This window comes from Archocentrus centrarchus, chromosome 1, assembly GCF_007364275.1.
Source record: "Archocentrus centrarchus isolate MPI-CPG fArcCen1 chromosome 1, fArcCen1, whole genome shotgun sequence".
NCBI lineage: Eukaryota > Metazoa > Chordata > Actinopteri > Cichliformes > Cichlidae > Archocentrus > Archocentrus centrarchus.
This window is the reverse complement of record NC_044346.1, coordinates 15,929,756-15,945,788: the sequence shown is the minus strand read 5'-3', so window position 1 is coordinate 15,945,788 and position 16,033 is coordinate 15,929,756. Positions and strand designations below refer to the sequence as shown.

Below are 16,033 nucleotides of genomic sequence, written 5' to 3'. Positions count from 1 at the left end.
TTGGGAGGGAGGTAGTAAACCATGAGTGGCAAATGAGGCTTTTTTTTTTTTTTTTTTGGGAGGGGTGGGTGATAGGAAAGACAAGCTGGCAATTACACCTTTAAAGAGTGCAACAGTCATCATGAGAGAAGAAAGGGAATCTGGCCATTAAGACTAAGTGGATGTCTATTAGATCATAGAGGTAAGGAGGTGGGCATTTACCATCAGTCCAACTCAAGACAACCTTGTATGCCCCAGATCATGCCAAACTGTGAGCATAGTGCAAAGCCATCATGTTGATATCATTTAAAGTTTCTCATAAAGTTAAAATACCTTTTCTTTTGTAAATACATGGTTGGCTAAACTTTAGGAAATTTCACCCGCTCTCTATTTAAAACAATTTTTTTCTAAGAATGTTTTCCAGGGACATCACCTCTGTGAAATGAAGGCAATTAAAAGACTATCAAAGTCACCACCCAGTCCTATGAGATCAAACCAACGCTCTGCCCTCTTTCTACTTCTCTCTCTGTCCCCTTCACCCCCCCCCCCTTTCCCTAGTGTAAAAACCCCCCATTCTTATCACTGCAGTACAGTTAATCCTCCTCCTCTCCTCCTCCAAGCATCGCGGAGTCCCTCAGGGGGTACGCGAAAGGCTAAAAGGAGGGAGCACATTTGCCACTTGCCTGCGACACATAATACGGAGCAGGCAATCAACTTTGGCTTGACATGTATTTGCTCATCTCTGGGACACACACACATTCCTACTACCCCCCACCCCCACCCCCCAAACAACGACTGCTGGGAAATTGAGGGGTGAGGGTGGGGGGGTCGGAGGGAGGGGGGAGGGGGGAGCCTAAATTAACACTTGACATTCAATACGGTCAGGTCCTTAATTGGCCAGGGCCTTCCTGAGAAGGCAATTTTCTATTCCCTAAACTGCCCCCGCACTGCGCCATGTGCCAGTGTCATCTGTGTGTGTGTGTGTGTGTGTGTGTGTGTGTGTGTGTGTGTGTGTGTGTGTGGTGTGTGTGTGTGGTGTGTGTGTGTGTGTGTGAGGAAGAGCGGAATTGTATCTGTGTGTAAGTATGTGCCAGAGAGAAAAAACTAAGTGTATGCATATATCTGCGTGTGGCTGTGTGTTTGAGCCCGGGCCCCTGTCCTGAGAGAGGCCCTCTGGTCCCTTCCCTCTCTCTAATGAGGCTGGATGAATTAGCGCTACGTGACATGATTTGAACAGCAGTGGCTGCCCCACCACCACCCCCCCAAAACCCTCCCCTCCTCTCTTTCTCCCCCTCCCTCCTCTCCTCATCTTTGTCCTTCTCTCCTTCTCATCCCCCTGCTCTTCCTTTCTTAAAGCGGTGACAGGCATCTGGTGGCCAAAAGAATGCCAGGAGCAACCCCGCGGCTCTCGCCTTTATGCATGCAAAAACACACAGATACCTATGTAATCTACACAGAATGAATCACTTTCGCCTTCCTCCCGTTCCTTTTCCACTCACTCATGCACACACAGTCTCCCTTGCACTTCCCTGCGGATTCAGTTACAGTTGATGTTATTACAGCTTTCAACCTGAGAGGTATTAGGCTTCCTTTAACAGATCTGACAGCATTTACAACACAGGCAAGTCGACGCCTCTAATCGCCTCTGTGACTTCAGCCTATTACCAATTGATCTCAAAGAGAGCCTCCTCCTCACCTTCTGACTGATGCACAAGCTGCGGGCTCCTTTTCTTCTCCTTTGTCATAAAGCACTATCTTTGCTGCTGCATCCTGTAAACTCAACTGCTCTTTAAATAGTGTCATTTCCCTTTTTTCCCCAACAAATATAACAACCTAATGACATTTGTATTATTTATGCTCATTGGTCAGGCAGAAAAGATCACCTTTGCCCTCATGAGATTTTAGCAGCGGACTGTTTTCTGCCAAATTTATGGTGGAAAACAGTGATAAATCTAGGTGATAAATCCTTTGAGGCCACCCTTTACAAATCTAAACTGATCAACAAGCTGTGAAGTAATGGCCTGAATAAAAGAAACAAAAGCTGCAGATTTTTTTTTCCTTTGGATTTGGCGGAAACATATCAAATAGATTAAATGCCATAAAATATTAAATGCTAGTCAGAGTCACACACATCATGCAGCAGACAAAGCTCTAACAAAGCACTTATCGCTGAGAGTGTTTCCCGACAAAGGAAGAGGCAGCTCAGGCCATTTACAGAGAAAACATCAGCCCAGAGAAAGCATGTGTGTGGCTGCATGTGTGGCTCGCAAACGCTCAAGTAAACATCACAGATACATCTCCCACTTTTAACATGCACAAAAACTGTTTTCTTTACAAGAATTCTCACTCTGTCCTGCTGTTTGAGACTGAAGCCATCCCTTCAATTGCACAATAAATGGCCCAGGGTGTCAACAAAGTGTGATGCCAGAGGTCATTCATGGTGGCTCTCCACCCCTGGGTGGCTGCGGATATGGGTTCAGACCAATTGATGTCTATCACAGCAGGCAAATTAGATCATTTGAGACTTAACTGACATTATAGATTGTTAGAAATTGGAGTGCAGTGCTGCTCAATATGTGATCAAGCAACATGCAGACACTTGAATTGAACAGTCTGTATGGATACGTGTGTGTGGTGTGTGTGTGTGTGTGTGTGTGTGTGTGTGTGTGTGTGTGTGTGTGTGTGTGTGTGTGTGTGTGTGTGTGTGGTGGTGGGCGGGAGGGTCACACCTAAATGAACAGGTATGCTCAGTGACAATACACAATGCTTCTCCTATCTAGCTCTCACACGCGCACACAGTGGTATTTCACTGCATGCAGCACATACACACAACACGTACTCACAAAAACAAAAAGCCACCCAGAGTCTCAGCTTGCCAGAAAAACACGAGCTGTGGGATGCCAATGCAGCTGCATTTAACAGTGGCCATTAAACGTTATTAATCCAACAGCGCAAACATCTTTACAAAGTCAGCAGAGAGCACAAACAAACGCTTACACATGTTGCTTTAACACTTCGCTCACAAGAAGGAAAAAAAAAGCAGCTAATGGGTTTAGTCTCGAGTTTAGAGGCGTTTTATTCAGAGGGTTAAAATGACAGCATTGTTAAGAAGCAATTTACACAATCTGCACAAAGAAAATCACTGTATTTGATATCTGTGTGTACGTGCGTGCGTGTGCATACGTGCGCAGTATGTACATTGGCTACAAGCCTACCACTGCCTGTACCACTAGCCTCCCTTCTCCAGAACCTCCCTAAAATCCTCCCTGGGCTTCGAGCAATCAAACCTCCATGGTAAGTTGGAGACAGAACAGAACAGAGTGGGGAGATAGACAGAGAATAAAACACTACAGCAAAAGAGAGAAAAAAAAAAAAAAAAGGAAGAAAGAAATGAAACAGAAAATAGTGGGAAAAAAGGCCTCCTCCACCTCCACCGTTCACAGACACAGTTCCATGTATTCATTAAAAGATGAAACATATTTATTCTTGCCTGAGTGCAGCTCTCTTCACCTCACATGTGAATTGTGGACATGAAATCTGTGTTACCTTTTGGAAAAACCATTTTCTTTGAACAACAACTTTGGTAATTTGCCAACACACAATGCTGTACAGTAGGCCTGCACACACACACACCTGCACATACACACACACATACACACACACAGACACATAGTATATGTCAGATTAGCAGAAGAAAGAGACAGAGTCAAGTGCGAGACCTGAGCAAAATTACCATCATTATCCATAACCATAAATAAGCCTGATGATGATGATGGTTTTAACAATAATAATAGCAATTCACTCTGAGTGCTTTTTCAAATAACAGTGACAGCATTAGCTACATCGCCAACAGAAAAATGAAAGGCTCAGTGCCTTGAGAGCTCTTCTTCTTTGCCACTGCTGATGGGGCAAATTGGCAGGCAGAGCGAACAGACAGGGGTCCTTAAAGACGGATGTAAAAATAGTAGGCTTTCGATTTGCCCGCTGCGTTGGCGCAACTCCAAGGAAAACAAACTAACAGGAGTTGAGGAATAACAGGAAAAGGGAGAAGCCGTGGAGAAAGTATGCCCAAGTTCCTGTCACTTAGCACAGGTCACACCTAATGTCACCTTCCTCTGGATGCAGAACAATGTTTCTACCATATGGTCACATCTTAAAATACCACAGGACACTGCAAAATATATGCATTTCTGACGGTCCAGCCTGCTGGTGGCCTGAGTCACCGATGCCAGCACCATCCCCTCCCAGCTCTCAGCACCACAACAACCCCTGGTAACGCCACTTCACACACACACACGCGCGCGCGCGCGCACACACACTTACAAGAAAGAACTACACTTCAAGGCTCTCATAACTGCCTGGATCTTGGTGACAGCTGCTGCATTCCTGCCGTGTCAGTGTGTGTGTGTGTGTGTGTGTGTGTGTGTGTGTGTGTGTGTGTGTGTGTGTGTGTGTGTGTGTGTGCATCTGTGCGCATGTGAGTGTGTGTGTATTGCTGCCCTGGCTCCGTATTCATGTCCCCCTCATTAGCCAGTGGTGGGGTGGTGACATCCTGAGCGACTAGCCCTTCAAACACACACACTTCCTCTTCACACCGGCGACTTCACCGCACTGCAGGAAACTGCCCAAAGACAAATAACTCACAGCCGTGTTTTGAGAGACACGTAGAAAATGAAAGAAGGAAAAACACAGTAGAAAGAGTGCGTTCCACTGCTTACATGGACATCAGCGGAAAACAAAGAAGTAAAAGAGCATCAAACTGAAGTGTCTCAATTTAATCTGTACAGCAAAAATTGTAGTTAAAATAAATAATACTGTAAATCATTTTCCCAGTGCTGTGAGGAGCTAATCACACACCCCACACACATGACTGTGTACAGTTCACATTTGAATAACCACCCTGATTTATTCAAAATGAATAAAACCTACATAAATCTTTCTGGCCTGAAATACCTCATGAATCACCACGATGTTTCGTGTTGACATTTTCTACTCAGATTACCAGGATTTTATTGATTACTTTGTCAAAAGCGAGCTGCAATAAATAAAGAACAACAAAAGGAAATGCACACTGTATTCTTTGATTTTACATGCCCACACAAGAGTAAGAGAGGTCCCTGGGAAAGACTCAGCTCCAGTAGATCTCACCACTCATCCCTCTGATAAAGCGAGAGCAGATGGCTCTGCATTTCTATCATTCCTCTACGCACACACGCACATATAAAATACACCTTGTGCTTCTATATGATACAGAGACCCTTTTTCCCCCCCTCCCCCCACTTCCATGACAGGATCTCGGCATCGCTGTGTATCCTCCACGTTATTTGGGCATACACCATGGCAGTGAGGCGGCTGTCTCCTCAGGACAAACAGGAAACAGCTGACATGGAGCCTGTGAGTGATGCTCACATGATGCTTATTGATCGCTGTTTGCCCCAGGTCCTGCACACAGAGTCAGGGTCAGTGCTTACCCGTAACGCTGGTCCTGCAGGGCATTATTGCCGAGCTACAGAGGTTCCTGCCTGACCTGAGATACACACGATCAGGGTACAGTATTTCTTTTGGGGGGAAAATTGCATATATATTAATTGGAAATTATAATTTATCACAAGAATGTTAAGACAGTAAGTCAAAGGATGGAGAACATGTGCTTCTGCCTGAAGTGTCAGTTAATGGATTTCCTCAACTGTCCAAGAAAAAGAGAGGAAAATGGTAGAATTAAATGTGCAGGTTATTGCTTTTGCCCACTAAACAAGCATCTACAGTACGTAAAACTGAAAAAAAAAAGGTAGCATAACGATTACGTATGTAAATGTACCTTCAGATTTCAGTACACATGAACAGACATACCAGGTGATGCAATTTTTTGAGAGACAGATTTTGAAACGCCAGTTGGAACAAGTTTAAAGCAAAAATGTTGTGGACGTCATATCTCCCTGGTTGGCGCTTGGGTAAATATAGTGGGGACCACAGCATGAATGGGACCTTGTACATCCTCCCACTTCGTCAAACTAGATGGGCTCTTAGTAGAGCTCGCATACAGCAAATATACCAGTGGCTGTGCCCACCTTCTCGCTCAGTCTTACTCTCATATTTCTCTCCCGCAGAAATAATGCTGCCTTTACAAAACACATCATCATACACACAAAGACTGTGTCAGATGCCAGCTCGCTGAATATCAGTTTCCATTCTCAGCGCTGCCTGTGTTATCTATTTTCTTAACTGGTGCACCGAAGTAATACTTGAATTAGGCAGTACAAGAGCACAAGTTTAGAATTGGTGATAAGCGCTATATCAGTGTCATCTATCCTGGTGACGCTTTAAAGTTTGTCCAGTCAGGTACCAGACCAAACACTGATAAAAAGGCATAACCAAGAAACATTGTGCTCCTTCTGTCCTTGTGGTTTATGATAAGTGGTAATCCTGCACAGTATATGAAGTGAACGTGTTCAAAATGTTCCCCAGTTACACAGATTTAGTCTCAGGAGCCTTTTCTGCAAAGACAGTAGCTGCATAAAACCGTGTGATTTAGCCTTTGAGCATTTGATTTGCTGTTGGTGAATAGCTTTAAGTAAGGAAGACAGTCATGGAGAAGAGACAGGACAGAAAGGGTCAAGGTTGGGGAATAGGAAGAGGACTGAAAAGCGAGGGCAGAAGAAGAAGCTGTGAGAGACAAAGACGTAAAAGTAGAAGAAGAAAAAGAAAAAGTAGTAATGGGGGAAGTGGTGCGTGTCTTTTCTGCAAATCTCCTCTTTCACCTCTGCTCTCCTCCAGCTCTCCAGCCAGGGCCAGCCAAGAGACACTTCACCTCGCACCCGCACACACATGGAGCCCGATCCAACACACCGAAACACACACACCCAGGGAGGACGCACACACACACACACGCTTAATATCTCCCTTGCACACATACGCACACACACAACTGGCATATGAGTGTTTAGCCACCCACTCAGAAAAATAAATGGCAAACGCACAGACACCAACTCTTTAGCACACACATAAACGCCACCATCAGAGCACACACGCACACACACACACTTGACACCAGATACATGTATGTATAGACATCCATACGCTCTGTGTGCAACGACCCATCAAAGACAGACATGGAAATAATAACAGCGAGTGTAACCACACACATGCGCACGCATTCACCGATTGTGGGTAATTCTACACATATGCATCAAATCACTGCCTCCAAGTCCCACACAACAGTAAGAAGCAATGAATATGCACCACATATGCAACATGCAACACGACTGTACCCCACTGAGTAAAACAACATTTGCCCCCCACTCCCTGCAAACACACACTCACGCACACGCACACACACACGCACACGCACCACTATAAATCTATCATTGTGTTAATAGGCAGATTACCATGTACTGTTAACTGCACTGAGGAGGATAATATCTACCTAATTTCTTCAGTCAGACAAAACAAAGCAGAGCATGTTGTTCCACAAATATGTCTATCATCGTGCTCTGAGCGCCAACAGAATTCACTTCCAATGGTTTGCCATAAACAGACAGCGCAGGGCCGGCTGCACGGTGCTTCAACGAAATATATGGAACAAGGGAAAATCAACAGGGCTGTAATATTGATCCAAGCAAAAATAAATAAATAAATAAATGTGACAAAAAGAGGAACAGAAGACAAATGGGGAGAAAATTTGAAATGGGTGGGAAATAAAGTCAGGCTTTCAAATCTTCAAGAGAATATTTAGGGAGGAGAAATGATATAATAAAAAAATCTATGGAGCCAACACATTTATAACAATTTAAAAAACAGTATTTAGAAGTAACCAGTGCACAGGTGAACTTGTAGACAAGAAAAAAAAAATCAACATTACTCATAAAAATGTAAATAAATATTAATTTAACTGACATTAAATTAAAAGTAATTTCAGTTTCTTAAAATTGCAAATGTATGCCATGATTAAAAAAAAAGAAAATGTGTTTTTATTATTATTATTATTTTAATTCTAAGAAAAAATGTGGCTAAAGATTTATAATTAGTATTTCTACTGTTTTAACATTGATTATTATTGGTTATTTGATTATTCTTTGTTTTTGTTTTTTTGTTGTGTTATTTAGTCTGTAAATCATATGCCTATATTATCCACCCCTGCTGTGTTCATGTGGATAAAAGAGTCTCGGTGTGAGATGAAGCAGTCAGCACTGAGAGCAGACAGAAGTCAGGCAGGCTGTAATGCCACTGTACCTCTTCCAGGTCTCGGCCCATAGTCGACCTGTCGCACTTCAAAGGAAGCCGCGTTACAGCACCCTTGCAAAAAGAAAAGGAAGAGGCTATTTTAGAGATAGTTTTAAACTGGAGATACACACTGTTTTTTTTTTTTTTTTTTAACCCCCTTTTTTGAGGTCTGTGTCGAGCCTGGGTGGCAGCATCAGATCCTCAGGTGGAGATGAAGGCACATTTTTACAAGCTTCTCTAATCCTTGACTTGTTCCCACGTTCCTCCGATTCGAAGCGGAGAAGACAATAAAAAAAAAAAAAAGAAAGAAAAAAAGACGCGGCCTCCGGCTGCTGTATTGTGGAGGAAACATCCCTGATGAGCCAATTAGACTCGTAGTATCACTTAACTCTGGAGTTTTTAACTTGCAAAGGGTCGATATTCATAGCCACGCATGTACAGCAGCGGGTCAATTAAGGCTCCAAATATTATCACTCCGTAATGCCTGGAATTAATTAAACTCCCGACTAATGTTTGTATTTTTTCCACCATAAAAGCAATTAGGAAAGTTCCCTCTTGCAGTGTTTTGTAAAATGTGCACTGATTTTTGAACACACGGAAGCTGAGAAAATAGGTCGTATTTATTGAATCCATTTCATTGATTCCATTTAAATTGTATGCTGTTTATGCCCTTTCCTGTTGACACTTGCGTGGATTATGGAGGATGTAAATCTCCTGCTATGTGGCTTAGATGAAAACAAGAGTTTGCTCAAAGATTAAAAACCTACTAAGGCCTTTTATGAAAGGTGTAAATTATTCGCCTGCATAAATACCTTAATAACAAACGTCGTTAATTTCGTTGGTTTGGAAAAATCACGCAACGATGAAAAGAAAAGAAAAAAATACTATTGTATCAATATGTAATCTAACACCCCACACTTAATAAAACATAAGGAAAAAATATTTAATTCACCTGTATTTTGCATTTGTTTCTTCAATTCAAACAGCATCGCCTCTGGCCAAATATTTCTAAAGAAAATGCCTCATGTCTTGGAAACATCTAAGTGAATTTGAAATAAATAAATGTATAAATTGCAGCCAATAAAATATATGAAAAATGATTTAAATTCGACAGCAATATAGAAATAATTTAGTAGTATTTAAAAGGTCGTTTTAAAATATTTTTCTTTAGGTTTAAGTGATTTTCTTCACGCTACACAAGACACGTGCTGCTTTTTATTATCTGATTGTGCTTTGAAATACCGTGAAGGAAAAAAAATGAACCTACTGATTCAAAATTTAGATGCAAAAAAAAAAAAAAATATATATATATATATTTATATATATTTATATTTATAAATGTGCTTCACTTTCTTTGCACCCGTCAGTCTCGGATGTTAACGCACAAGCTGATCAAACACCTGCTGCAAACCACAGCTTATTTATGTAATTAACAGGATGAGTTTAAAATAGGAAAATCCCAGCCTTCCTATCAAAGAGACATTTCCTTATTTCGACAGTGCTACTTTGTGCGTGTGATTTACAAGGAATTGCAAAAGTATTGCCAAATGTTTTGGCTTGGAGATGCCTCTGCACCTCCTCACAACCGCATCTCCTGGTTCTTTTGCGTCTCTGTCGAGCAGATGGACTCAACAGTAACTAAACAGTGATAAAATCCCGCATCTATCGTGTCACCTGGTTGATCTTTACGGGAGATTGGGGAGGATTTTTTTTTTTTAAACACAAGCCCATAACGCATTTCTCTCCAACACCCCAGGGTGCGCCAGCCTCGGCAAACACAAAGTCATTATCGGTTAGATTCCAATAAGGCGAGTCTGTCAAGGAACAGGCTTCCTTCGGAGAATTTATGTCATGCCTACTAAACATGAGAAGATGTCTTCTAAGTGGTGCGAGGAAGGATAAATAACAGCGAGTCCCACAGCTGATTATATTGAAACAACGGTGCGCATTTGTAAAAAGGATTGGGGATGCAAACGTGGGGTCCCAGCAGATGCTGAGCGTGGGGGCCCATCCACCTGCTCATACCGGGAGAAGAGGAGAGAAGCGGATCGCTGACCTCTACAACCCACCCACTAATTCACGTATCAATAGTTTGTATGATCGTTTCTTTAGGAAAAAATGAGGGGGGGGGGCATATTGTGCACGAAAGGTGTGAGGATGCAAAGTAAAATACTGTTGGTTTAGGCATCAAATAATTAGGGGGGGGTTAAAGATCAACCTTAATGAAGATGGAAATGTTTTCTTATAAGAGCCATAAAAGTGTTTCGTAGAAAGCTGCTTTTACAAATGTGTCATTACCAAAAGTTACACCGGGATATTTTTTTGATCCCAAAACATCATTTTCACCTTTACGATTCGACCTCTGGGAGTGAAGCAAAACAATACGGGCTCCAAGTATCGTCAAGGTGACAGAGACTATGTTTCTCTTCACTTTAGAGCAAAGAGCCGCGGCGAAGCTGTTGCGCAAGAGGCGCTATGGCCCGAGTGCGTAACAGCATGTGCATGGTACGGAGAGTCTGCAGGTCCCGCTATGATTAACTGCAACCTAACAGCTATCCTCTGTCTTTACTGTCTCCCCCTCACGCACACGTGCGCGCGAACGGACGCACACAAGCACATATACACACACACATACACACACACACACAAACACAAACACACGCGCGCTCATACACTTGCGCAGAGCTGGACATTTCTCTCCCCTCTCCGTATCTGATATTTATCCAACGAAACCACTTAATCCCTTCAAAATAACTGCCTTGTTTCTAACTTTGGGAGCTAAATTAAAACCTGAAAAAGCAACAGAACAAGAAGAAACACCCGCGACAACAGCATAGGAATGTCGGGAGGAAATGTCGACTGTCCTCAGCCGGTGCGGGCTCTCCGTTATCGTCACTACTTTTCCTGGCCAGCCAGTATTCATTCACGGCTCCTTTGCTGTTCTGTAGCCGCGCGAGGGGCTTCCTGCTTCGGCCACACGAAGTCAATTAGCCGGTCCCAGAGGGGTGCCCCTTCCCGAGTCTTTATCGGCACTGGGGTTACCAAAACACGCCTATAGCTTGCTTTTAAACTCCTCTCCGCTCACACACCAATTACTGAGACATAAGCATGAATATAGCAAGAGGTCAGGAATCATATTGCCAAATAAATTCTTTTTTTTTCAAACTGTGCAAATTCTATATTAACATATGTTTTTGCAGATACACAAAAAATGCTTTATTTTTTTCTTTCTTTTTTCTTTTTACAAAGGAAAATGATACATGCATTGAAATAGTAAAAAAAAAAATGACGCAGAGAGTGCATGAATGAAAATACTTTAAAGCATGGTTTGTGTAAAAGAGTAACATCAAAGCGTTAAAATCTAAGCTCCAAAGAAAACAGAAGTTACAAAAATTCTACTGCAAAATTGACCATTAACTTGAAATATCACAAACGAGACAACAACAAAATCACCACCCCCCCCCCCCCCCCCCCCCCCCCCCCCCCATGAAATTACACATCCACCTACATACAGATACACACCAACACTTTCTTGGATCAGGAGTCAGTAAATACTACGAGAGCAAACACACATCAGGAGAAGAAAAATAAACATTTGGCCTTAAAGATGGAAAGAAAGAAGGAGACAGGAGGAGGCAGAGAAGGAGAAGATGAAGGGGTGAGGCTGAGCTGACGTACCTGCTGGGACATTCTGTAGAGGAGGTTGCTGTCAGTGCTCTGCTGCTGCCATGTCCCCATGAAGCCCGGCTGCTCAGCACTAGGCGGTCTGGTGCTGAACTGCATGGAGCTTGCGCCTGCTCCCTCAGCGCTGCTGCTAACGATGCTTACGCCACCCAGACCACTTCTGCTGCTGGTGGTGCTGCTGCTACTACTGTGGCTACTGGAGGTGATGCTCGTGCAAACGCCAGCTGTGTCTGTGGGTCCGTTAGCCTTAGCTGGAGGTGGCCTGGGCGGCTCTGGGTCTCTGCTGGGCTCTGGTGGGACTGTGTCACACTCACTGCCTTTCACATCCAACTCTGCCTCCTTGGACTTAGACAGAGAGAGGGAGAGACAGAGAGGGAGGGCAGCAGGGATGTGGGAGTGTGAAGGAGGAGAGAAGAAAAAGAAGTCAGTGAAGGTGGGTTCTTTTGGGGTTGTGTTGCTTTTTAAGAAAAAAAAATCTAGCTTGGTTCCTGCTTGCTGAGGAGGATAACAGCAAGAGGGGAGATGAGGAAGTAGACGTGTGTGTGTGTGTGTGCTTGTGTGTGCGTGTGTGTGAGGTTTCTTGGCAGCTCCGGTGGCAGAGCAGTGAGTGTGGAGTTAATTCTCGTGAAGAGAGAGAGAAGAGGGCTTGTGGTGAATTTCCTCGGGGGCCTCGTCTTGGACAGGGGAAGATGAGCGGAGCACTGGAGGTGAAGAGGGACGGGGAAAAGGATGGAGGTGAGGAGGGAGGCTGATGAGAAGGTGAGCAAGAACGGAGTAAAACAAAAAAGAGGGGGGTTATGGGAATTAGGAAGAGGGGGTGCATGTTGTTGCCTGTGGCCTCACTTTTTTGCTGTAATCCATCTGTCAGTCATTTTGTACTTGGACATGGAGTCAACACAAACATGCACTTAGATGCAAGCATACACAGTGGAACACATTTACCTGCATGCACACACACAAACACACTCACGTAATGTAAGAAAAAGTAGGAAAGTAAAAGTTAAGCGACCTGGGAACTGCCATCAGCACACTCAGCAGTGATTATATCCACACAGCACCAGAGAAATAAACACTGAAATAAATGTCAGCTTGTGAAGGTAATAAAGTGTGTTGTAATTACAAAAAAGATATATACTACATCATAGGCTAAAAAACAAAACAAAACAACAAAAAAAAACAAGGACAACAAATTGTGAAATTTAAATATACTGTTTCACTCCCCCAAAAATCTGTCAAACAACCAAATATATTTTTTTAAGTCCAGTTTATTAAAAAAATAAAGTCCCACAAACGTCCATAAAAGCAAACAGCAGAGCCAAAGAAAAGCTTGAATGTATCTTACCATCAATTCTGTGCCTGTCCCAGCAAAGTGAAGATGAGGTGTGGGAGTGAGCCACCAGCAATCCAGCTCTCTTTGCCTCCCGCTCCTCTCTCTCTCCTTTTCTCTCTCCCTTACTCTCTCTCTCTGTCTCTGTGAATGTGTCCCTCTCTCAACGTCTGTGCCGCCGACTGTCCTCTCTTTCCCTCTCCTCTTGCCTCTCTCTCTCTCTCTCTGACTCCTCTGTACTCCGCCGCAGCCACGGAGGAACTGAACTGAGCGCCTGAGCATGTGTGTGTATGTGTGTGTGTGTGTGTGTGTGTGAGTGAGTGTGCGAGAGTGAGCCAGTGAGAGAGACGGTGGCTCGCTGAGTGTCTGTGTGTGCGAGAGAGAGAGAGAGAGAGAGTGTGTGTGTGTCAGGCCAGTGCAGGCTCAACTGAGTCAACTGTGCTGCTCCACTCTGAGATGCTCAGTGACATCGCGCTGCACACTTCAACACACACATGCACACGCACACACACACACACACACACACACACACCCCTCCTTTGCTAAGGGCAGGAAGGTGGGGGCAAGCTCCATCGTGGAGCAGGAGGAGGGGAGCGTTTGTCCTCCTGCCTTATTACCATTTGTGCTGCAAGCGGCCAGCACGTCTCAGAGCAACTTAGTTCTCCTGTGGGACCGTCCTGCCACACACGTATACGAACGTGCGCACGCACGCACACACACACACACACACACACACACACACACACACACACACACACACACACACACACACAGCTTAAATCTGAAAAGGAACCACTTCTGTTTGCTGTTATCAAGTTTCTGCTTCTTTGTTTCATAAAAGAAAATTCAGGTTTGTATTCCACCCAAAAAAAAAGTATTTTATCACAGCTGATCAACATCTTTCTGCTTTTTTAAAGACAATTACAATAAAAAAAAAAATCAACAACAAGCAAATATATATATATATATATATATATATATATATATATATATATATATATATATATATATATATATATATATATATCAGTAGCCTTGTTATGTCTTTTGAAACTCTGGTGCCTTTGTTTGATTTTCACCGACTCTAATAAAAGACTAATGGAACGCAGGCAATCTGCCACCAGCATGCACATGAACACACATGCTCACAGGCACCTCCTCTTCCCCCCCCTTCCTCCTCCTCCTTCTCCTCCACGGAGGCTCTCAGATTTTAATTAAGAAAAAAATGAGGAAGAGGTTCCATTTTAGCCAAATTGGTCCCCACAGCAGCAAAGGTAAGGGGAATAAAATGAGGGATGGAGGAGTAAAGGGAGGCAGACACAGAGAAAAAGACACACAGGAGGATAAAACAAAAAAAAAAAAAAGGGGAAAAGATCTATGCTTCCTTTGACACAGCATAGGACACATCTCAAACAATGAAGACAACCCTCTCCTCCCTTCTCCCATTTCCTTTCCTTTCCCTTTTTACTTTAAATCTCCCATCTTGTCTTCTCCACCCCGTCTTTTCGCCCCACTATCATTAGAAAAATGACAGACCAGGTGCCTTAGTCCACAGCGAGAGGGAGATGTCACAGTGATCTTTTTCACCGCTGAGGAACAAAAGAGAAAGGGACACAGACAGAACTTCTCTCCTCGGCAACATTAAATGGCTTCTGATATATAAAGTCACTTCAAATTTTGTGGTAAATTGCGGCAGACGGCTTCTTGGTTGTCTGTTAAAAGCCTTTTGTACTATGTACTAATGGCAGTACACTGTTAACCTTTGCTGAGATTATCACACTGGTCATTACTGTTATGTACAAGGGATTTCTGCCAGCGGAGAGGAAAGTGTGCAGTGTGTGTCTTACCACTTTGAAAATGTGCAATTGCGTCTTTTGTCTCAAGCTCAATTTACATCTTCTGCCTACATTTTCATCCTGTGCTTTTTGTAATTTTTTTTTCCTCCACTTCTAGATCCCCTTACCTTCCTCTGCTCCCATCCTTTTCAATTCTTTTCTTCATTCATCTTTTGCATGGCGGCCTGTGCCTTGTCAGGAGCCACGAGAAGCATTGTCGTAAAAGGCATAATGTGTCACCTCTTGTCCATGTACCACCAGCTCTGCTCTTAACAACTTACTGAAAAGGTAATGCACGAGGCTTAGGCTAATTATATTAAGTGACAATTTAGCCGCCAAGGTTCCTTTTTGCTTTCCAGTTTTTTTTTTCTCTTCCCCTCTGCTGTTCCCCCCTCCATCCCCCCCTTCCCCTCCTGTAAATGTGCTAGTCTGTGGGTTTTTCGAGTGGCACTCAGTGTTTCAAGTCAAGCTGGTGGCTCAGCTTCTGACCTGGCTGGTTAATGGCTGTTATTTGTGAGAGGGAGGAGTGGACTCTGCAGATATTGCTCACTCTTCCTCCACATTTCTTTCCTTTTTTTTTCTCCCTCTCTCCACCTTGCCAATGGTAAATGGTAGTGATGACAGCAGGAAAAAAAAGAGATGGAGGAGTAAAAATAAAGAGATGAAGAAATTTTGAAGGGTGGGGTGGGGGGTGGAAATGGAGGAAGGGGAAATAGAAAGATGAAAAATCTGTGAGAGCAGGAAAGGGTACGGGGGGGAAAAAAGGATACCGAAGATCCTCAAGCTCTTTTATTAAAACTATTATTGTGCAGGACTTGAGAATTCCCCCCGGGGTAGGGGTCCATGTCGAAGCCCATATAATTAACTAGAGGCTCAGCTACGGATCAATTACCAGACAAGCAAGTGATAGCTGAATCAATGGAAGATCATCAGGCTCGTTATCAGTGTTGCAACTCATTAGAGGAAAAGTGAGGTAGAGAAAGAGACA

The 16,033-nt window shown here is 43.5% G+C and overlaps 1 protein-coding gene across 1 annotated transcript in view; it reads right to left on the bottom strand.

Annotated features, from left to right (window-relative positions):
• bnc2 (basonuclin zinc finger protein 2) overlaps positions 1 to 13,334 on the bottom strand; it is a 52,219-nt gene extending 38,885 nt beyond the window's left edge. Inside the window, exons 1-2 of the mRNA XM_030743808.1 lie at positions 13,226 to 13,334; positions 11,878 to 12,228 (exon numbers count right to left, since the gene is read on the bottom strand). Of these exons, the coding sequence (XP_030599668.1) occupies positions 11,878 to 12,228; positions 13,226 to 13,228 (354 nt within the window). The 5' untranslated portion in view covers positions 13,229 to 13,334. The remainder of the gene's footprint in view (positions 1 to 11,877; positions 12,229 to 13,225) is intronic.
• Positions 13,335 to 16,033: the final 2,699 nt, after the last annotated feature.